Here is a 23,740-nt window from a genome sequence, read left to right on the forward strand (position 1 = left end):
GGCAAGAGGAGTCAAAGCAGAGAAGGGCTGTCCTCCTGTCACACAGGAAAGTTGCACCACCTGCTGTCTCCCCAGCAAGAGTCAGGTTCTTGCTTTGAACTCTGTCCCACTATGAGAAATACCATTACAGGGACTGATCAATGCAATTTACTCACAGATTTGACAGCAAGCCTCCAGCAATCACAGGCATTGTACTTCCACAGTAGTTAAAATACCCCTCACCTTCACTGGCTGGAAAGGGCTGTAGGAAAACTAATTCAGATTTTATCATTCTCCAGTCTTCAACCTTAAGCTACTAGATAAAAGCTAAGTAATACAATCAAGGATGTGATTCCATCAACTCAAGATCATCCTATATCCATCACTATCATTATTTGGGTTCTAATTTTATGATTTTTCCTTATCTTGGTTTTGCTGATTTATAAAATGAAGACTCAGAGCTGAATTCAGCAATGGAAAATTTTATTAAATACATTTTTCAAAGTTTAATACATATTCCTAGTGAAAATTCAAATTTTATTTAAAAAACTTATCTACAAAGCCAAGTTATCTGCAAAATAGCAAGGAGCCAGATCAGATTGCGTTTCATTGCCTTCTGTAGCATTTTTCTTAGGTTGGTCCTAAGAAGAGTCTCCAGGTCAAAACCAGAATATTAACTGAAGAACCATGCTATTTTAACTAAGCCATCTGATTTCCAGCAGTGAAATAAAATAACATAAAAACATAGTGAACAGCAGATGAGGGACATCCCACTTTGCATGAGCCACACATTTATCAGTACATAAGACTATGATAACAGCTACTTCAGAATTAAAATATATATATTTCTCAAATCACAACCCTGTATCAAAAGTAGGAAGGCCATATCTAGACCCAAACTTCCATAGCTCTAAATTCAATCCTGATTCACTTAAAGTCCAGTATTAAACATTTTTCTGAAAGTCAACATGACAGCAAAGATGGCATCCAAGAGTGAGAAAGAGCTACCAACAGTTTAGGACTAATAAAGAAGCCCAGAGTAGCACACTTTGATTTATCAAATACTATTCTTTTGCTTTATGAGGCAACAATACTTGTTTTCTTGAACTGGGAGAAGTCTCTTCATACTTCCCCCAGCCTTTACTAAGAGGTGAACCAGCAGTGGATGCCACTGTGGATTTCAGGTTTGCCAGCAAACCTCTCCTGGGTTTCTGTTGTTTTGACTCCTCTGCAAAGAAATGTTTTTTCTGTTCTCCGAGCTCCTTTTGCAGGGAAGACACTGTTTCTTCAAGCTCAAGGACACGTTTAGCCCAGTTCTGAAGACTGGTCATTTCTTGATCCTGTGAGGATAAGGCTGTGTTAAGGATATGAACACTGCATGGTGTCTCATGTAGTTAATTTTCTGGTTCACATTAGTTTATTAAACCCATAAACACCCTTGTGTTTATGTCATATGGCCTTGCAGTACCCATTTCCTCTAAATTACATCAAATTAAAACCCCAGCAAACTACAGGGCCATAAAATCTAGTTAGACACCAAGTCTGACTAAGGCTGATGCTAAAATACTTAGCCACACTATGCAAGGAATTGAAGTTGTTTTGGGAATCAAATAAAGGTGGCTTTCCTGCCTTGCAATTTCTGAAAGCAAAACTGGCCAAATCAAAACTCTTCTAAGTCTGCCAACCAGGACAGAATAAATGCTTCCAATGGGCAGGATACATATCATTAAACACACTTTCTAATCTCTGTGATTAACAAAATCACCTTCCTATTAAGAATGGATAGGAAGGTAACTTCCAATTTAAAAGTTCAAGTCAAATACTTTTCCGTCTCAGATTTAAACTAAAAAGTGTGCAGAAAATAATCTAATTTTCAAAGAGACATCACTAAGCAGTCATTATATCTGCAGACTTGCAGTTTCACAGTGCCAAGAGTTTAATTTTTTTGTTTAGGAATCTAGTTGATATCTGAGCACAGACTCTGTAAACCTTAGGAAGTCCCTGCTTTTGAAGGAAAGATGTCTGTTTCCGTATTAAACAATTTCTCTCATCCAGTTTGGCCACTTGTGGCAGGACAGTCAGTATAGCTCTAAAGCCATAGATCCTTAGGCCTTGCTGCAGTAGCATTTGTGCACTGACACCTTGCCTGCCTCAGCAACATGCCCTATGATGAGTTCTAAGCAGTATTTTCTTTGCTTGACAATAATTCATGACATCTTTAGATTAGCAGGCTTTGTCAGCAGAGCTGCCCTGTTGACAGAGTCTATAACTTAAGTTGAAAAATTAGTTTTGTCTTACAAGATTCAGAGTCAAGTAGGGAAACACAAGGGCTCCGAGTTCATAATTCAGGAATTTAGGCACAGAAAAAATGTCAACATCAAAACTAATTGCTAATTTAACAGTGGTTTTACATGTAAAAAGATACAGAAGCATCCAGTACAACTATAGATGCAAGCCATATTAAAGTTGCTTTTAAATCATTGACTAACCTTGAGCATGATTGTGTGCTTCAGTTGACTGTTTTCTTCTGCCATTTTTCTATAGCCTTCATTAGCTTCTAGAAGGGTTTCATTTAGTTTCTGTATTTTAAACTTCAGAGATTTTATTAGCTGAAAATAAAGCCCATACAGATGGAAGTTCAAAACAGTATGTTTTCAATTAAATTTGTTTATGACAAGAACAGTGCAAACTGCAAGATCCAAACAAGAAAGTCTGCTTGTTTCAACCTCCTATGTCCCAGCTCATCATTTCAGGTGATAAAATACAGCTGGAGCATTCAAAGGCTGTGTTGAAGCTACTTTGATTTACAGACCTGCCAATCAATGAACAGTAGCACAGACTAAGCTACATCTGGGGCAGCCTGCTCCATTTCAGTAAAAGCAGTTAAAAGAACATTTTTGTCTCATTAACACTATTCATATAAAGAATTGGAGCACAGTTGTCACAAGAGACCTCACCTTCCTGATGGGAATATTAATGGATTAAGCCTAAACCCCAAGAGGCAAAATAAATTCTGAAGAAAAATAGATGTTACTGTCAATTTACTTCTACAAAGTTGCTAAAAAAGTCCCATCCTTTGCTCATGTTTAATGGCTGAATGGGAAGAAAAAAGTAGTGAATGACAAGTCACATATGCACTCCTCTTTGAGGCAAGGCAGCAGAAAGGCACCAATGGAATCAACTGGTTTAAACCATTCTCACTTCAATTATTGCCAGGAATTAATCTCATCATTCTAACACCTCCTAGCCACATAGAACAATCAATAACTGCATATTCACAACAAGCCTAAAAGCCAAACTTTCACCAAAATTTGAAAGTGACATGGGAAAAATTATGCAGAGCTCTCAAAAACAGGAGTGGAAAACAAATGCTACAGCCATAGCATGAGACATTAAACTTGGTAAGGAAAAAGTTATTTTTGGAGTATTCTCTCTCAGTAGAAAGGGATTTAAGTTTGCTTTCCATTTACATGGTTTATTAGAACCAGCTGGAACTATTTCTCCAATCCCTACTCATATTTGATATTAGAGAAAGAAGCAAGACTTACCTCTTTCCTTCTCCCCATCCTCTCTAAACATGGGAAACCAGCTATTTTTACAAAAAGATCACTCAATTCATAGAATAAAAATGCACACTTAAAATTTATTTTCTGTAGTTCCCACCTCTATATGGTATTCAGAACACAGTTCTTGTTTGAAGAACAGATATTCACCTTTAAGTTTAGGGTGATAATGGAGTTGAGAAAGGAATAGTGCTTGAAGGCACTACTTTGATTTTAGATCTAAAAATGAAACTATTATCAGATTGTCTAACTGTTCCCCTGTGCAGAAGCAGGCAGCATTTCAGGAGGGAAAGCACTGAGGTCATGGCAGCAATACTGTCAATAAATTCCAGCACAAGACTAAACACACTTCCTTATCTCCAACTCACACCACATTCACCACGACTTGTTACAGTAGCAAATGATTTTACAGACCAGAATAAAGCCCAAAGGGTCTCTAGCAAAAGTCATCCACAACACAGCAAAGGCTTTTTTTTTCTTTTTTTTTTTTTTTTATAAGCTCAATGCCCATTTGCAGGAATCTTCATGCTTTTGTTGACAATGCACATCTTTAAGCATTGGACCATGACAGTTTTCAATCATTATCCCCAGACAAATACTAAGCAAGAGTTACCTCTTCCTTCTCTTCACATTGTTTCTGCAATACTTCAGTGGCTCTCTTCGTTGTTCTGTCCATAAGATCTATAGGCAAAAGAAAGTGTTTGTTTGCTTATACACATTACTAGAAGTAAACTGAACTTTGAACACTCAAAATCACATTCCTACCCTGTTCCATGCTATTTTCAGTAGTTGGAACATCTGAGCTCAGACTTCCCAGAGCCAATAGCTTCCCTGACTGTTCATCAAGTTGTCTTTCCAATTGCAGTATTTTCTTCTCTCTATCCTGAAAAAAAAAAAAAAAAAAAAAAAAGCATATGGTAGAATTTGTCTGCATTTCTGCTTGATCTGATGTATTACTGCACATCCGTCAATTACACCACAAACACACATGCAATTTTAAATTATTTCACAGGTTTTAGTTAAGAAATCACAGTAAGGGGTAACACTCAGGTCACAAAGCTATCTAAGAGGAAGTTCCTTTGGTCAGGAGTCAACTCTTCCAGTCTGAGGATTTCCAAGCTGTACTAAAAGAAATAAACTTAAGTGTGTCTGTGCTAAAAAGTGTTGTGAGTTAGCTTGCTAACTAAGGAGGAATGTACTTCATAGTGCTACATTTTAATCTCAAATTTTTCCAGTATCTGCCAGATTGCTGGGGTGACATTTCACAACGAGAAATCAAACAAGTGGCATCATCAAAAAAGGTTATTCATCTCATTCTGGTTCTCTGAAGCTGCCCACTCAGATTTATACTGTGCTCTCCTTTGTCAACTAACCCTTCTACATCTCAGGGATTTCAATAGTTTCTTATCTGACTTGCTACCAAAAGCATCTTGCTCTTTGAATCTTCCATTATGCAGCCTCTTGGCCAGTATAAGAGCACTATTAGAACACTTTTTGACCACTCTAATATAGTGTATAGCTAGGATTTAACTAAATATAGAAACAGAGTCTAAGTGAGGAAAAGAGAAAAATGTGAAGGAGCTGGAAAAACACAGGCCACTACATAATATTGTAGTGTTGCTTGTCAGCACCTGAATAGAGAGCTGTAAAAGCAGAAACATTTATATGCTACAATCTACAAGAGAAACCCACTTCTTGTGTCTTGAAGGGAACCTGCCTATCCATGGAGTGGGATGTCATATCAGTTCCAGGGCAGGAAAATGCAGTGAGAAAGCTCCTCTGGTGGACACTGTGGCTGTTCTATTCTTCCACTAAAAAGAAGATCCACAGGGCTCACCTGCTATATGGATGCTCTTAACCACCTGTGCAGAGGTTAGAATACTGGAGTTGCTCATGGCTAACCTGGATGCACTGCAGAAGCAGCAGCAACTTACTATTGCCAACTCTGAGAAATTCTATGTTGAAGTACATTCAGGAGATTCAGTTCTCTCCTGAATGAAGTTTGATTTCTCATCAGTTTCTTATCACACAGTCCTCCCACCACTCCAGACCAGAGATCAGTTATAATTAAAATAGTTATCCTGTAACAAATTCCCCATCACTTTTTCATCATATGATTCTAAAGATCTCTAGAAAGCCAGACTCCTGTACACATCATTTCCCTGGGTGTGCCAATCACTGCACCACAAAGATAACTTGGATTTAACTGAAATGTGCCCTCAAGAGGTTTAGGTATGCACTAAAGGTGCTGCCAGAGAGAGCACATGTGTATGTTTATGGTGAGCACTGAACACAGAACAGCACAGCTGAACTGCTAGTTATTTCCCTTGTTTAGTGCTACATTCAAAATCCCAGAGTGATTCTGTAAAAAAAAAATAAAGTTTAATTTACAGTTAAGAGGCTAGAACATACTTTAATGTCAGTCAAGTCATACCTCAACTTTCTCTTGTTCAGCTAGAAATTCTTCTATGGGAACATAATGGTCTTCAATTTGTTCCATTGCACACATATATGCATGTTTCTTAATGGCCTCTTTGTACATTTCAAATTTGCTCTCCAGCTTTTCCTCATAACTGTCCTTCATGTCTTCCAAGCGGTTGCTGAAGAGAACAGGTTAGTTACATGTGATATGTTTACATTTCAGCTGTTACATTTGACTGCATGTAATCAACTGAGAATGTTAGTTATGTCTCTAATCAGAAGTAGTGAAACAAAAAGACAAAGACTTTTTTCCTTTTAATCTCAAAGATCCTACAGACTTGCACCAAAGTGTAACTTCTACTTGGCATAGACCAAAAAAAGAACACACATTTAACAACAGTCAAAAAAAAAAAAAATCCACCATACAATTGACCACACCCATTTAGATGTTATATTTGAAGCATATATCCTGGGGGCATCTTTCACTTGGGGTTTTTATCGTTTTTTTTCTTTTTTCCCCATTTAAGATAAATGCCAAATTCATTTTCATAGAATCATAAAATGGCCTGGGTTGGGAGGGACCTTAAAGATCATCTAATACTAACTTCCTGTCATGAGGAGGGGCCATTTTTCACTAGATATTTCCAACACATCCTTTAAGCACTTCCAGGGATGGGGTATCCACAACTTCTCTAGGCAACCTCATCTTCCAATGCCTCTTCACACTCACACTCAAGAACTTTTCCATAACAACCAATTTGAACCAACTCTCAGTTTGAATCCACTCCCCCTTGTTCTATCATTACATTCTCCTGGGGGAAGTCCCTCTCCACCTATTATTTCAGTATATTACACATTACTCCATTACTGCCAAACATGCCCCATCAGTGATGCAGATCCTCTCAACAGAAAAAAAACATCAATGCCAATTCAAGTGTTTGGCTAAAGGCAACCAAACAATTCTAAAGCTAGTGCAGGGGCTAAACCACAATGTGCTCAGCTGGCAACCTAGTGTTAATTTTTGTTAATGATTCAAAGAGCAGAAAACTGATTTAAAAAATAGTTAAGAGGAAGTGAACTCAACCTGAGGAATCTGGACCTGAAAAAAATATCCTAAATTATTAATATCAGTGCAGGGAGGCACAGCAGTTTTTAAGATGAGAAACTAACAATGGTTCATAAATCATGCAGAGGAGCTCAAAAGAGATACAATTCAAACTACCTTAAGCACATACATGCATATTAACATAACACAGTGAATCTTTTGGAAGAACCATAACTCTCAGTGGGGTACCTGTAACAATCTTCCACATCTGCTAGTGCCCTCAAAGATCATGAGTAGTAATAACAAGCCAGGAAAAGCTCCAGTAATTATAAATTAAACAGAGGAAAGTTCAACAGAAAGCAGCATTACTTTTTAATTATAAATGGGAAGATGCTGAGCTGCACAAGTTTAATGCTCCTTCTCTCTCCTTTGAAGGTTTTGAAACTGCCCTATCTTCTCTAAATTAAACATGAGCTGGTATGTCCTGATATGTATACACATCCATATGTGTGCATTTATACATGTGGAACCCCTTCAGTCCCAGAGCAGACTGCAGTATGACTTGCCTCCAGGCTTCCTCTGTTTCCAGCAGCTGTTGAAACATTGCTTCTGCCATCTCTTTACGTATCTTCACCTCCAGAAAGAGCTTACTTTGCCTTTCTGCAGCTACCTTCTCCTTTAAGTCTTCTGCAGCTTTCAAAAGTTCCTAAATTTAAAAAATTCAGCTCAAAACCAAGGCTGAAACTCATATTTATATGCATTTCAAACAAAATATTCATACAAGCAGCCTTCCACAGAGGGAAGTTTTTACAAGCCCATTTTTGGGGGGGGGGGTGGGTCTGCACCAAAGCTTAAATATTTTCAAACATGGATTTCTACTGCAAATTCATCTTGTGTTTATCTTGATAGTGTTCACTATCAAAAATTATATTTCTCTTTTGGCATTTAAATATTATTTTGCACAGCATAACATAAAGCCACTAATTTTTTACAGTTTATTGCTATTAGATTGTATATCTTTGTTTTTAAAGTGTACATCTTAACTTGTTACTGCTACTTCCAAAAAATACAAAAAAAGGCACAAAAATCTAAGTTACGTTATTTGAAAGACATGTGCGGCTTCCTTGATCTTCTTGTTGGGCAACCAGTTGAGTTCCAAATTTAGCACTTGACCTAACTAGAAAAGCCACAGGGCATCCTTCCACAACTGCACTGAACTAAGCCACTCTAAGTCTAGTCAGTCTGACACTGAACAGAAACTTAAACTTCCCATTTGATGCAGCTTCCAGCACATCTCTTTTGCTAAGACAATATTAGAACAAATAGCAATTGTTTTCTTGGGTGCAGTTCTAAGTAGACAAGTATTTACCTCATGACTCAGAATGGTAATGTCCACTTCCTCTTCTGCAGAGGTTTCAGCACTGCCAGTAAAGTCCTCCACAGATGTGTTAGCATCAAAGTGCATGATAGGTTTGCCATCACCTCCAACTAGCTTTGGTGGAAAATAACCAAAATTTTTGGGCAGGATTGTCTGGATAACCTGAAAAATCCAGAGTTGATTTGCCAATGCTGTCAATATTGCAGGTATCAGAATACCAGGAAGAAGTGGCATGAATGCATTGTTGTATTTACCAATATTTCATGATGGCATGAATTTCAACAAAAGCTTACATGTCTTTCAGCAGAAAAAAAAAATATCAATAGAACATAATTCTTATATGAATGTAAGACTTAAGTACTCTAAAAAGAGTGAAAATGGAAATATTATCTGCTGGCAAACTTAGCATACTTGTCTAGACAGGTGGTTTCTCTTCCCCTAAAATATAAGGGTTTTGGTGCAGTTTCCTGCAAAGTTAATGAAAAGCAGAAAATCCATACAATATTTGCTCTTTCCTGAAATGTCATAACTAGGATTCAGTAATTCATGCTATTTACACAAGGATTTTAAGTAACTATGTCATAGGATAACATATCAGAGAAGTATAACAAAAGCCACACCTGAAGAGAATAGAAGAATCTTCCTCTATGAGATCATATTAGACATGCTATTACAGATTTGTAATAACATATCAGAACAAATCTATGGCTCCAAGCTAAAAAATTACAGTATTTCTGCCATGAAACACAGCATAGCCCAGCATCCCACTCCCTGCAAGAAGCAGCTTCAGGGAACTTGAATCAGATTAAGGCCAAACATCAACCCCAAGTCCTGAATTTAATGGAAGATTGAGACAGGGAGCAGGATGGGGTCCCTATAATCCAGGGGGAAATGGTCATTGACCTGCTACAGCACACAGACTCACACAAATCTATGGAACTGGACGGGACACACCCCAGGGTACTGAAGGAGATGGAGGAAAAGCTTGCCAAGACACTTTGTTATTCATTACTTGCATTTAGACAAATGGGAGCAATGCAATTCCAAAAGATCTCATCTAAAATAAGATGATACTCCTTTTACTACCACCAACTGTCCAAGAAGTTGGGAACAACTCATCTTGTGCAATAGATTTTAAATGCATCCAGGTTAAATAATTCATCAAAAGTTTGAATTGAAGTCCTGCATTTGCTCAGATTTGTGTTATAAATTGGTCATATCTGAAAGTGCCCTATTGTTTTACACAGAGCATCAGTGGTGTAGAACTGAACAGCCAGACACCTGCAGTTGTCTTATTTTCTTACCAAAATAGGTTTGAAGATGAGGAGGACTACTAGAAGCCTTTTAGAGAGAGGCCACATGCAGAAGAACTAATATGGTAAATCAAGAATTCAAATCCCACTCAAATCCACACAACCTGATAATTTCACAAATCGCTAGTAACAAGAAAAAAAAAAAAAAAAAAAAGAAGCAGACTAGAAGAGAAATTAGATACATTCTTACCTGTCTGGCTATAGCTGAAAATTTCATTACATGCAGTGTTTCATCATATGTGGAAGTATGCTGATTGATATTTACAATCATACAAGCTTTGCCTTTCCCACAAAAAAATGGCTGAAACAGACGAGTCAATTTACTCTCTCTGAATGGAATATAGCTTGGCTTCATCCTCAGGGAGGGAAAAAAAAAATTATGAAACAAAATAAAAATTTTTAAATCGTGGACTATTTTAGCTTGCTTCAATTCTGTTTCTTTTCTTTAGGAAAGGGAGCCAATAGGATGCTCATGTTTAAGCCTGCTATTTTACATCAAAGAGCCAGGTCTTTCCTAGACTTCATAGGCTCTCCAATAAACTAAACTATTTAAAAGCAAAAGTAGCATAGTGTCTGCATCACAGTGCCCTAGTGTTCCAAAGCAGATAGGGGAAATAAGCCAAAAGGTAAGTGCAGGTTATCTGCTGATGAATCTACCTGTATAATTTGCAGGTGGAAGGGAAGAAGACAAAACTGGAGATTTGTACAAGAAGTGTATTGTTCAAATACCTACACTAAAAAAATTTTGGCAGTCTGCTGCAAATTGCCTTTATTTTGCTCTCCACAAATACCAATATGAAGAAAACATTCTTTGCTGGTATTTCAGCAACATAATAAAGAATATTTACAAGATTTTTGTAGATATTCATTTTTCTCTAAGCAAGCTGCTTGCAGAAACAAAGGGATACTTAGTGTTTCCACCTAAAACTTTGCATGTAAATAACTTGTCACTTACTTTGGGTTTTGATTTTGCTTCAATGCTGCAATGCACTTTCCAAGGATGTGAAGAGAATTATTAATGTTTCCTGCTTCTTTTAGCCTGTCTCCAAAGACATGTGTTTTATTACACCTCTCTGAACCAGCCAAGTCACAGAAAGACAACCTGCATGAAAGAGTTATCCAGAACACACACATGAAGTCCTTCCCAGCTTATCTCAGAGCTCTTTTCTTGGCTACAGCAATTATGTGCCACTAAACTCAGACCACTGAATTGTCCCTCATGGCACAATAGGTTACAATAAGAAAATCACCCTAGATAATCAAGGAATTCAATAAATTTAACTTTATATTAGGAAGGCTGTTGAAATACAGGAAGCTCTGGAAGTTGGATAATTTATGTGACCAAACCATTACTCACTTATACATACATTTATTTTAATTAAATAATTCATAAGACCATAACCTTTCATACAGCTGAAGTAAGTCTTACAAAACTATTCAGGCATGAATTTCAAATGTATGAAAACCTTATGTTCTTTATCCTTTCCAGCACAAGACAAAAATCTTTTTTCTTCCATGAAGAACATGCAAACACCGACATTCACCTAATAGCTGCTGCAAGTTTTTTCAGGGGGATGCATCAAAGGCAGAACAGCAAAAATATACAGATGCAGTCATTTTCTCAAGTTATCTTTTCTTAAGAGCACTTATCACTGTAACATCTGACATTTAAAGGTGTTATCTCACAGAGAGGTATATTTATTACCATCTCTGCTCAGCAGAGACAAGAGAAATCAGTAGGAGCTGAGATTGAACTAAAACATTCTGTTACAGGCTGTCTTCATTTTTCTGTATGAAGCTAAATTAATCAGAAAAAAAGACACACTATTCCAAAATAGCTATCTATATGGCTTCAGGCCAGAAGATTAGGCTGCTTCCTCTAAACCATAAAAGAGCAGAGATTTAAGTGTAAGGACTTAACACTGCTCTCACAGGGTGCACTTACACTAGTATTTTATATTAATGAAGAACAGTTTTTAACCAAATCATTTTTGATCCCCTCTTACTCTACCATTGGACCATAGAACAGTCAGACCACATCACCAGCATTCTTTTGGGATGACAGATTTTAATTTGCATTCTAGGAGCACAGCAAATGTGTTGCCACAAACATTCAACCCATAAAGTCTAGTCTGGTCCCAGAGTAGAAAAAGAGTGGCATAGCTTGCACCTTGAGCCTTCAGCACCAGCTGCTGCCCTCCAGCTGCAGAGATCACCCTCTACCACCCAGACACTTGAATCCTGCTCACCAGGACATGTAGTCTGGTGCTGCATTGTCTTACTCTGCCACCTCCTCCCCATTATGTGAGGCAACACACATTTGCCTCAATTTTCACACTGAGAGATTTGCTCCAGCAAGAACTTAGACAGGAAAACACTTCTGTTCCTGCCCCTGTTGAGTTTCAGTCAGTTTATGTGCTCAGTGGAGTTGATTTCCTGCTACACTCTCAGAGAATTTATTATTAGGAAGTTCACTAGTTTGCCATGCTTACACCTTATTAGTTTTCCAAAAATATTTACATCCTTGGCAATCACCTGAAACATTCACTTACTCTGATACTCCAAGAACACGTGGCTGATGCTCATCAGTTAGCTTGAGCAGTCTGATGGAAAATATACTGTGACTGGAATGGAAAAAAGTATTTTTAATAATCAGTTACAAAAATTAAGCAGTTCCTGAAGCAAAGGAAAAATTTGCATGCTACAGAAAGCTCAGTGCTAAAGAAAGGATAAGAATTAATTCACTAGTTACCTTAATACATTGGTTACTTTTGCAATGCCTACAAATTGTCTTGGAGAAAAAAAAACCCAAAAAAACCAAGCCAATTCACTAAAGTCTGCTGATCAAAAGATGAGTGAGTAGTCATGTAGCCACTTCATATAGAAAACCTTAGGCAGTATCTGAACTCAGCAAATCTGAAGGATTAACTTAGAAACAAATGGTGGGGAGAAGGGAATAAGTTCAAGTTGTACATTCCTGCAATTTTGCTTATTTCAACATTCACATTTATTTGTTTGGTTTTGAAATAATTGTTTTCCAAAAAGGTTGAATTTGTAACACTTGAAAATCCAATAACTCTGGTTTAGACAACAATCTACACAGGCAGTGGACATACTGGCTGAAACATAAGTCCAGAAATGCACAGATTTTCTGATTTATCAGGAAGCACAGCACACAAACTTCTTTAATATATGCCTTAAGCAGTGGGCATTCTAGGCATAAAACTCTAAGAAAAATATGAAATTTAACATCTGCTGTCTTTAGCTAATACAGAGCAACATAACTCTTGCTTTTTGGAGAAACAAGCAGGTTTAGTAACACTATGATTGTATTAGCTAAAAATAAAACACAGCACTTTCACACTTACAGAATAAATTATTAAGAGGTCATTAAAATCAAGAAAGGAGGCACTTTCAATAGAAATTAAACAAAATTCTCTATTTCTTCTCACTTCATCAAGAGCCAGATTCTCCCTGATCCCTGTCTAGAGCTGTGTAAAAAGCTAGGGGTTTAATTCTAAAGATACCAAGGAAGCTCAGCTTGAACACAGCAATCTAAAAGCATCTAGAAATTGCACTGCAAGATAACACTTGACTTACTCCTTCCTATATCCCCTAGTGAGAAGCTTCTTTCCAAGAATTATATGCCAGTTATGAAAAATTAACCAACTTTTCTTCAACATCCTCACACAACCATCTTCACTCAGCACCACTAGCACTTGCCAAGACTCAACCATTTGCATAGTACTCAAAAATAAATGTGATATGATCTTTTTGATTGTCCAAAGACATGAATAGCAACGTGGGTCCAGCTACTACTAGTCACAGAGTCTCTCCTAATTTTCTTCCAGAGAGAATTTCATAAGAAAAACAGAATAATCAAGGGAAGTATTAAACTGCTATTGAAGAGTGGTTCATTTCACACATATTCTGAAGTCCCCTCCCTTCCCCTCAAAAAGGACAGGGTATGCTTATAATTAGAGGAACAAACCTTCTACTTGATTGCTCATTCATTCTAGTACAGGCAAAGCTTCGGTTCTTGTTTCCTATTTTTAGTAGTCTGCAGGCTTCTTCAGTGCTCTGAACATTAATCCACTTTAAGTCTGCAAAAAGAGATATTTTACATACATTTTTGATCAGAGAAATTCTGTGAAACTGCCTAGGTCATAAAACAGGACTATTACCTTTAATGTAACAATTTCCTCCTTGATCCTCACAAATTCTCAAAACTCTGCGCCTTTGAGTTTTTGATGCAGATAAAATATTTAATAGGTCATACACGTATTCATTATAAATTTCACAAAAGGAAATCCACACAGATGCTTGTGTTCTTTGGTGCATATTAGTCCTATGAATGTCAAGTGGAACAAAGTCCTTCTCTGCTAACCCAAAAGAGAGGAAGAGTTCAAAGATCATCCCATTGACAGATTTTAAATCAGTATATAGAATCTTTTAAAAGGACCTATAGAACCTGCTAAAAGGAGAAGGCTTAGACACATCTTATTGTACAGTTAGATACACACAGATAACTTCAGCTTTATCCAAAAATATTCAAACTTCTCAGCAGTCATCTGTCACAAGAATATGCCCAAGTTCTAAGCTGATAGTCTTGCTTTATCACAGATTTCTAGCAGTTTATACATTATATTTGCAAAACTAAGCCCCCCATCTTCTCCCCAAAAGGAGTGAAACTATCAAAGTATTTTTATATAGTTGCCCTTTCTCCAGAGGAAAGAGACAAAAATTTGGTCGAAGTCTATATATATATTTACTTTGCAGTGTAGTATAGGAATTTTTTTTTATCCACTGATAGTTACCCACAACATTTCTTAATTTACATTTTGCTTTTCCCCCATGCAACAATTTACCACTTTACCTAGGGAGTTAGAAGGGTGATTGTCTGAAGCACAGTTAGAAGAATCCAACTTCACTTCATAGAAGTTTGTTGCAGCATTTGAGATGGTTTCTGTCTCCTGGAGAAAATAAGAGACTATTAAATCCACATGAACAGATGACGAGAAAAGCAGGAGTTAAGCAACAGCAATTGCAGTACTTAAGACTTAAATATTGAAGTAATATTAAGTGTTAGGCCACCCTTGCTCTGGCTGAAAGTGAAAGCTTTTGACAACACTGAACTATAATCAATAAATTCTCTATCACATGAATTATTGCTTGCTTCTACTCCCAGCTAGCAGTTTTGGTGGTCAGTTGCTGCTAACACTGGAGATTTAACTTCGGAATCCTAGGGGAAAAAAAGGATTCTATCAGACTGCAACAGCCCAGAATGCCTTTATGAGCTATTGACTAAATCTGAACAGTGCTTCAGTCATCCAAAAGAACTGGAGAAGTTTCCTCCAGGACTACCTGCCAGAGTGGCAGGACTTAAGTTATGACAAACCAACACTGTGTTGCTTTAATACAGACAGAACTAAAAGGCTGTGAAAAATAAACAATTTTAAATACACACATTTGCTGAATTTCTTTACACCAACAGAATTGGTTTAAACCTGCCAAGATTAACCAAAGAACAGCCTTTAAGTTATCTCTGGAAAAACTAATGTACTGAAGTAGCAACTCCCACTGGAGTCCAGCATCTTTACATACTACCTCTCTCTGCATATTTTATAGACCCCTGTAAATTAAGAAATTCACCCTGATTTCTCTTTCCTGAGAGACAGTCATCCTACAGTAGGAGGAAACAGACCCAGAGAAGCAAACCTTAGTGCTGCATTTGAGTAGCTCAAACACTGACTTGATCATGGATTGATTGCTGATGCCAATGTTACCCACTTGTATATCCAAATGAGAATTCTTACAAACAGATAGACAGAAAGCCATATTCTGAGATCTTCCATTTTAAAGATAAATAGCACAGAATAGAATTACAAAAAAAAATCATACAAGTGACCATTTTCAAAAAGCTGCACTGTCTATATGGTTGTGTTTCTCTAGTATTTGAAGTCTAACCACAGCATGGATTCTATTCATTGTTTCTGAAGTGCCAAGCAGGATATGGGACTGACACAAATGGTATCTCATCCACGCATGTCAAAAATGCAGAGGGATTCAGAAAACCCAGTACCACATTACTTGTGTATAAGAGAAGTTTTTGGAAAGGTATTCTGAGAAAACTGAATTATCTGTTGCTACACTGCTCTTCAAATGGAATATAGAAAAAAGACTGTGCAGATGACTGCCTAAAAACAAGTGAGAACAGGAACAGATGTTTGCCAACAACAGAAGCTGACATTCAATAGAAAATACAAGAACAGGTGGGAATAGGAATGCACGTAGAGTAATCCAGTAAAAACCAGTATTCAATTCCATGCAGAGAATGAGGAAAGAGAAGAAAATAGAGGGTATGAACCACACTAAGCAAGAGTTGTTGAAGCAGTGCTGCATACAGAACATAAGCAGTAGGACATGAAGTGTTGTACTAACTCAGGGCAGTTAAAATCAGGAGAATGAAAGGAACAGCAAGCTCTTTCTGTATGACATGTAAACTGAGCCTGGGAAATGAGCCTACAGAATAAAAAAACAAAGCCAAGCCCACCAAATAGTATCTGCTCTCAGATTACAGCCTGAGAGAGCATCTAAACTGTGATGCCATTCATTCACAAGCTGTCAAGAAGCACAGCTTCAGAACTGGGGATGGTTGAGCTATCTCTATGAAAGTGCTGTAACACATAAACAAGGTCCTGTCATGTAACAGTTTCCTGATGCATTTTTACCTGCCCTTCCTGGAGGTGAAGCATTGCTCTCTTGTCACTGTAGTGCATCAGCATCCAGATCACCTACTGCAACATTCAGTTACTAAACTATAAGTAAATCAGACTGTGGTTTAACAGAAAGAAATATTTTTATAGAGTTATTTTCAAAATAAGATATTGACCTTTTGTTCCAGACCCTGGGTTCCTGCTTGCTCCTCTTTTCAGGGCAGTGGCTTCCATAAAATTTCTAAAGGTATTTACTTACTATCCTCTTAACCATCTCAACTTTTAAGACCCCCTCATTCTCTATGTACATGTGCTTACACATACTCAGAGACACTTTCAAAATAAATATGGAATCTTTCAAATCTTTCCAACTTTTCATCTGAGATACTTCCTGAAGAATTAACCAGACTCAGACCAAAAGTTTTGGTTGCAGGGTTTAAATTAAGCAACAGAATTTAGAGTGGAACTTAACATATTAATTTGAGTCATAGAAGAATATTTTTTCAGGGTTAACTGGAATACTTAAACAAGGTTGGTATTAAAGACCACAGAAAAAAGAAATCCCAATCATAATTTCTATATATCCCAGAATTAGAGTTGCCTTGAATGATAACCATCTGAGCCTACTGCATTCTGGGATTAGATGCACTGAATCACAGTCCAGAGGAAAATGTTCTGAACAAAAGGAATCTGACAGGAAACTACATCTGAACTTAAAAGTATAAAATAGTCCCAAATACATGGATGCCCATTTTCTGGTGAGACAGTTTCTCACCTCAGGAACAGAAATTACTAGATAACAAGAGCAGGATGCTGTCACGGTAAAGACTTCCCTATTCTCCCTACAGTCTTCAGAGCCCAGCCTTAGTCACATACTATCCCCTAAGGCAGACAGAAATCCTTTCAGGACATTCATTTAGTGGAATCTCGTTTCACTTGCTGAATCAAAGTTTCTTTTTGAAGTTACATAAACACAGGTTTATAAACTCTTTAATCTGCCTTTAGACTCTATTCCACCAAAAGCACCAAGGTCCAGCCTGGGAACCTGACCTACAAGAAGAACCACATAACAAGAACCAGGTTTTAGACAGGTCATGTAAGTGCCAGACTTTTCAAAGGCTACTGTCATCACAGTGTCAGAACTTCTCTCTAGAAATTGAGATTTGGCTTTGTGCTGGTTTTTGTTTGAACTGTATGCTGCAGAAAGGTCTTCCAGTTTACCCCAAGCTCCAGAACCAGCCAATTATCTTATTGTTACAAGGTTCACCAAGAATACATACTGTAGATTTATATATATATAAAGAATCAATAGTGGAATAAAGCCTTTTAAAACTTCCTGTCTTACAGAACAACTTTAAGAATCATTTGGTCACTGACCTCTTTCAGTGATGCAAGAATAGCAGTTTTTAAGGCTTCTTCTTGCTTGACTTGTTCATCTTCTAGTTTCTTAACATCATTGCTCAAATATGGTTTAAAGTTCATCTTCAGGTAATGTCTTCCTCTTATGTGGTTAAAAATCACATCAAGTGAACGAGGTAAAATACCAATATCTTTTGAAGTCCCTTAAAAATATTTTAAAATTAAGTGTAGACATTTGTGTAAGTTTGTTATTGGATTTGACTTGGTTTTTATACACAAATATTTTATACCTTGGATAGTGAATGTCTTGCCTGCATTTGTAACTCCATAAGTAAATACCAGTCCATTCACTCCACTAACATATGCTCTTACAATATCTTTTGTTGAGCCTTCAAAAAATTCACTCTGAGTAGTTTCTGGTCCAAAGACCTAGGATAAAGGGATGAAAGAAAGAAACAAGAAGTGACAAATGGCACAAAAGTTAAATAAGCCAAAATATTAAGTACTGATTAGAAATTTCTAATTTTTCAGAGTAAGCTGAGTAGGAGACACCAGCTTTATTTCTTCTCATTCAACATTTTCTGTTGGGTTCTCACAGGATGGCTACTTAATTCTGCAAGACACTCAGGCTTATACTCAATATTTAATATTTTCCTACTCCTAAAATAAACTTCTTAGAATACTATTGAACACATGCTGTGGATACTTTCAAGAGCTGTGCCTGCGATGTAAAACTCCCTCTTCACTCTTTACCAGTTACCCATAACTGACAAGAAAATAAGAATTACAATGGTCTAAAAAACCCAATCCCTGCAACTGTTTATCTTTTGGTACTGTAAGAACAGAACTTCTTACAATAGGCAAAGTTAAGAAATTCACTTTCAGTATAGAAAGTTTAAGCAGTTAAGATGCTATTCTTTCAAAAGGAAGTTACTAAATTCCTACAAACAAGAAGTTCCAAGATAAAAGCATCTGCAGGAACAGCAGAACCACAGTAAGTTTGTGCCTACAAGAAGTTTCTGTAGCATCTAACCAAAGAAAACCACAGATCTGGCAAAGAAACTTCCTTGTCTCATCCAATAGGCACCTCTATTGTAATACAGCTTTCCTGACAGCTTATCAGTAATTAATAAGCAGTCTTGGTTTTAAAAAAAAGCAAGTATCACCACATGCAATTAAAAGAAGAAAAATTACATTGCATGACAAAATACAAAATTCAACTTTTATTACAGTGAAAAAAACAAAACAAAAATTTTGAAATAATTTGGCCTACCTGAGAAAAGGTGAAGCTGTGCATAGCATGACCAATCCCTCTCTCACTATTTTTCATTGCAGAAGACTCTTTGGGTGCACTAAGAATTACTGTCTGGGCATCTTTAATAGTTACACAACCCTTAAAAAAAACCAAGACAAGGTAAATTGAAACACAAAATTATTCAGGAAGAAAGGTATCTGAAGAAAACAAACAAACAATGAACACCCCTTCCAACACTCCCAAAAAGCCTAGTGTCTTCACCCATTTACCACAGCTACAAAAGGTTCCACAATTTACATTATATCATCTTGAGGCATGTCACTACAGAGATATTCACTGCACATGAATGCCAGAGTATAGACAAAGTCAAGGCAATCCTCCAGGGTTTTCTAAGAGGCAAAAACTTTTACTAGCATTCCTTCCAGGAACTTTTCCTTTTCCTAAATCCTTGTATTTCATGATTACAGCTTGCACAATCACTATGAAAACAAAATTACACAGAAATCTACTGTTTTTCCACATCAGTCATTTTCAGTGTGAAACAGTTAAGAGCAAAATTAACAAAGTAAGTCTGAAACATTATCCTGTGACTGACAAAGAGTGTTACCAGTAATGAAAGAAACCGAATTAGTGTCAAGTAATTTGATTGCTGTTTGTCAATTAACTAAGGGTGAAATACAATTACCAAATACTCCCTGGCTAAATAAATGTAGGATGCAGTGTTAAAGGAAAATTTATTTTACACCAGACTGGCTACCAAAGATGCAAAGTGAACTCCCAGTTTACCTTAATGTCTTGATGCTTCATCTGAAAGGATTGATTGTAACTTAATCTGACATTTATGTTCAGGGACTGGCCAAAACTTTTAAGACCAAAAATCCATGTATGGTATGTACATAGGAAGTACTGCTGATCCTAGGAGCCTCAATTAACAAGTCTGATTATTAACTGACATAGAAGCTCTATGCCAGTAATTAACTGGTTCAGACCTCATAGCAGCCTACAACTCATTCATGAGGAAACAAGAATGGGCAGGCATTGACCTCTTAGTGACCAGTGACAAGACATGAAGGAATGGCCTGAAATTGTGTCAGGGAGGTTTAGTTTGGAAATCAGAAAAAATTCTTCACCCAGAAGGTGGCTGGGCTCTGGAACAGGCTCCCCAGGGAAGTGCTCACAGCCCCAAGCCTGACAGAGCTCAAGAAGCATTTGGACAGTGCTCTCAGGCACATGATGTGACTCCTGGGGATGTCCTGGGCAGGGCCAGAAGCTGGACTTTGATGATCCTTCCAACTCCACTTATTCTGTGATTCTGAGTAGCTCTAAAGAGCTGCTTTCTGAATTTAGACCAAGCACCTACTCACTGTGCCAGGCTATGAACCTGTACAATCTTGAGCAATACTCCCACATCACCAGGGACAGGAATGCAGGTCAGATTGATGTTCTAAACCCTAGAGAGCTACAGAATAATCCAAGATCTGCAGCATGCGCCATCAGCTGCCACCAACCTCATAGAAGCCAGAGATTAGAGGCCCAAAGTAGTCAGATCTGCAGAGATGGAAGGCAGCTGGTAACAATTCACTCCACTTGTCTCCCCCAGCTAACCCTGCAGGTAAATTGGCAGAAGCTACTCCATTTCTGGCACTCTACACAACATTTATAGCCAAAAAACACAACTTCCTGCTTTCCCACAGGTGACTTTGGAGAATTGCTGCCAGGAGTACAGAATTTCACCCAGAACTCTTAAGATTTACTCCCACAAATCATTATCTCTATAAGCATCAACTGATCAGTTAACCTGCTGATTATCTTTGTTTAAAGCATCAGCCTATAACTCTAAGAAATAGGTCTTGGGTTCTACTTTTTTCCTTTTTTTGTGCCACATATTTGGAACAAAGGTACTTTTCTGGAAATGATGTATGGGAGGGAGGAATAAAAGACCTAAAAATTAAATTGATTTGCTTGATTTAATGATTTGGAAGTAAGGTTTACTCAACTGTTTTGCATGGGTTTCTTGTATTTGTTACCAAGCATTTGCTTCTTTGATTCAGGTGATAGTGATGAAAATAGAAAGCACTGAAAATGTTGAAGATCTTTCAATCATTCTGTTTTTTGGAGTCTGAGAAAAAATGCTTAATCCCATGCAAAACAGATTATACAGGTTGGAAGTTCAACTACTTCAGCCTGAGCTACAAGAAAACCAAAAAATATTAGTGCAAACTTCAATGTTCACTTTTTTCCTCCCTGCTTTTAAGAAATGCCTCACTCCAAAGAGGAATATGCTAAACAATTAATGAAACAATTTGATTTTGCAAATCACTTTACACAAGAGCCAGGTGGAATTTACCAAACTGGAAGCACTGTGGAAGTACACACCATTCAAGGAGAGCTGACTAAGCAAAGGCAAAGGGAAATTGAGAGTGGGGGAAGAATTATCCAAGTGAAAAACAATACAAAGGCTCCAACTCTGATAGATCAAAAGCAAGAAAGCATTTTTAAAAAGCAATTTCCAAGCAGCAAATAAGAACTAATATTAAAGCCTTCTCAGAGCTCTTCAAACTGACATCTCTTTGATCAGAGAGCCTGCAAAGACAAGGGCTGAGAGATATGACACAGAGACCTTGTCCTCCAAAAGACAGCCGAAGGAATTCTTTGCATCAGTGATCACAATGAGGGGAAGGAGAGCACTTGTAAACGTTCCTACATGTGTGTGTATAAAATGCTGAAGCATCTGAACCTGACGGTGCAGAGGTTACAGAACATTTCTGAGCAGAAAGTCACCAGAATGAGGTAGGAGATTATTCAAGCATTTCAAGAAACTAAAGGGTCAGATACTCCAGTTATGCCTGTAATTGCATAATGTCTTCCATGGAATTCCTTTGTATCTTCAGCACTGTACAGAGTTGACTCCAATCTTTAAATAACATGCCCAGGGGAATTTTGAAGAGCTACAGGTTTGCATGTCCATACCATACAAATTATTAAAAGTCATGTGGGTGGAAAAAAAATATCTTGCATCTATCCAAATGGCAAATAACTCCATGTGGAGGCAACATATGGCTTATGTAAAAGAAATTTCTGCCTTAAAATACTATATGTTGTTCAGGGGAGAAGAAAAGTGTTATTTCTTAGCTCTACAACAAACCTGGGATTCATGGCTTTCAAGCTCTGCTATAGAAAAGGGCCTCACTCGCAAGAAGACTTTCAAAGGCTCATACACCTATTCATTAAAAAGAAGAAACAGAGTTATAATTGCCACTTTTTAAAACAGAACAGCCCCAAATCATATCAGCACACGTATCTGATACAGTGTTTCCTGTTTTACATTAATATCTCACGTTTTCCTTTCATGTCAGGTTCAGACTCTAAGCTTTTATTTGCTTCTTTACCTTCTACTGTCCTTAAGTAACCCTTTTGTGTGTGTGTGTGTCCCCCACTCCCCTCCCTTTTGCAGTCTTTCATGACAAAGCCAGGGTTTTGATTTTAAGAGCACACTATCAGAGGCACAAACTGCAGTGCTTCCACCTTCTGGTCTCCTGCTGTACTGAATTCAAGCTGTTATTCTAACAGCTGCTACATAGTTCTGCACTTGCATTTTGTTCAGTTGGCAATGACTGACACATTCAGCTTCAAGAGAGCATCCCCTTACCACCACCCAGGCACCAGACCCTCATCTTCCTCACAGTAACAACCAGGGAACCATTCCCAGATGGCCAGGTGGCCTTTTCCATCCCCCAAACATTATTGAACAGCCTCCCCATCCAGCAAAAGCAATACTAGCAAGGAGCATTTCAGAGGGAACCCAGCACTCCTTCTTTTCTCCAGGAGCTTCAGTCTCTACTTTGGCAATGTTTCATTCAGCAGATGGGTTTACCGGAGTTCTCCACAGCCTGTCACGACCAGTACTAATCAGACCTTTCCTCAGGTGACAAATAAAGTGAAATCACCTGAGGAAAAGTCACCCAGGAAATGTATTCCTCCAAAAACGCACAGTTGGGTTTTGTACCTTCTGCTCGAGCACAGCAGAGCATTACAGGTTTTAACTTCCAAGCACCTAATGATCTTCCACATCAGGGACACATATATTTTTCAAGCTTATTAAAAAAAACAATACAGTCCCAATACATTCAAATTGCAATTACCAAAGTCCTTTACTTTTTTTTTCCCCCCCAAAAGTTTAGCATAGCATTGACCATGTACCTGCATCTGGTGCAGGCAATGACCTGTATGCAAGCAATGAGAAACAAGCTGAAAAATCAAACACATCTCAGGGGCAGAGAGTACAGCAGCTCTTATCAAAGAAAAAAATTGTAAAAGCTTAAAAAGTAAAAATAAAAAAAAAAAAACAAAAAAACAAAAAAAACAATGGAGCATCACCAGAAGACATGTTGTAAAACCAATGCACACCTGCTGCTCCTCTGTATTAGGCAGTACTGTCGACTCCAAGGGTGAAGGTTTACCCTCTATATTCAGAAAAGAAACCGATTCCAACACATCACATACTTCCGTGGAAACACAGTTTTCCCCCTCATCAGCCATCGTTCTCTGCAAAGGAATTTGTAAGGAAAAGGCGGAAAAAAAGAAAAGCCCATCATTTTCTCAGAGAACGGACAAAATACATATGGAGCATAAAAAAGATGGGGCCAGCTCGTATACAAACGAGCACTTCTGAAGAAGACAGGGCAATCTAGAAAAGTTTGGGGAGCACGAC

The 23,740-nt window shown here is 37.7% G+C and overlaps 1 protein-coding gene across 2 annotated transcripts; it reads right to left on the bottom strand.

The window, feature by feature from the left end:
* Positions 1-441: 441 nt before the first annotated feature.
* LOC306799189 (kinesin-like protein KIF20A) lies at positions 442-23,740 on the bottom strand. 2 transcript variants are annotated; one of them, XM_079299849.1, is made up of 18 exons: positions 23,437-23,740; positions 22,175-22,249; positions 19,048-19,167; positions 18,065-18,203; positions 17,793-17,977; positions 14,576-14,672; positions 13,884-14,081; positions 13,691-13,802; positions 12,252-12,323; positions 10,655-10,801; positions 9,890-10,055; positions 8,378-8,548; positions 7,575-7,714; positions 5,977-6,142; positions 4,308-4,425; positions 4,156-4,223; positions 2,469-2,588; positions 442-1,319 (listed from the first exon to the last, which is right to left on the bottom strand). In XM_079299849.1, the coding sequence occupies exons 1-18, from the start codon at positions 23,566-23,568 to the stop codon at positions 1,044-1,046; spliced, it is 2,502 nt and encodes an 833-aa protein (XP_079155975.1). In that variant the 5' UTR covers positions 23,569-23,740; the 3' UTR covers positions 442-1,043. The 2 variants fall into 2 exon arrangements, with proteins under 2 accessions (XP_079155975.1, XP_079155976.1); XM_079299850.1 differs by having other exon boundaries at positions 13,884-14,078; positions 23,437-23,609.

The sequence above is a fragment of the Erithacus rubecula genome (genome assembly GCF_903797595.1).
Source record: "Erithacus rubecula genome assembly, chromosome: 3".
In the NCBI taxonomy this organism is placed as follows: domain Eukaryota; kingdom Metazoa; phylum Chordata; class Aves; order Passeriformes; family Muscicapidae; genus Erithacus; species Erithacus rubecula.

Coding starts and splice junctions, on each gene's coding strand:
- LOC306799189 (XM_079299849.1), bottom strand. CDS start 23,568: ATGGCTGATGAGGGGGAAAACTGTGTTTCCACGGAAGTATGTGATGTG. Junction 22,250..23,436: donor CTAATACAGAGGAGCAGCAG/GTGTGCATTGGT, acceptor TTTAATGAATAG/GTGTATGAGCCTTTGAAAGT. Junction 18,204..19,047: donor ACAGCTTCACCTTTTCTCAG/GTAGGCCAAATT, acceptor CCTTTATCCTAG/GTCTTTGGACCAGAAACTAC.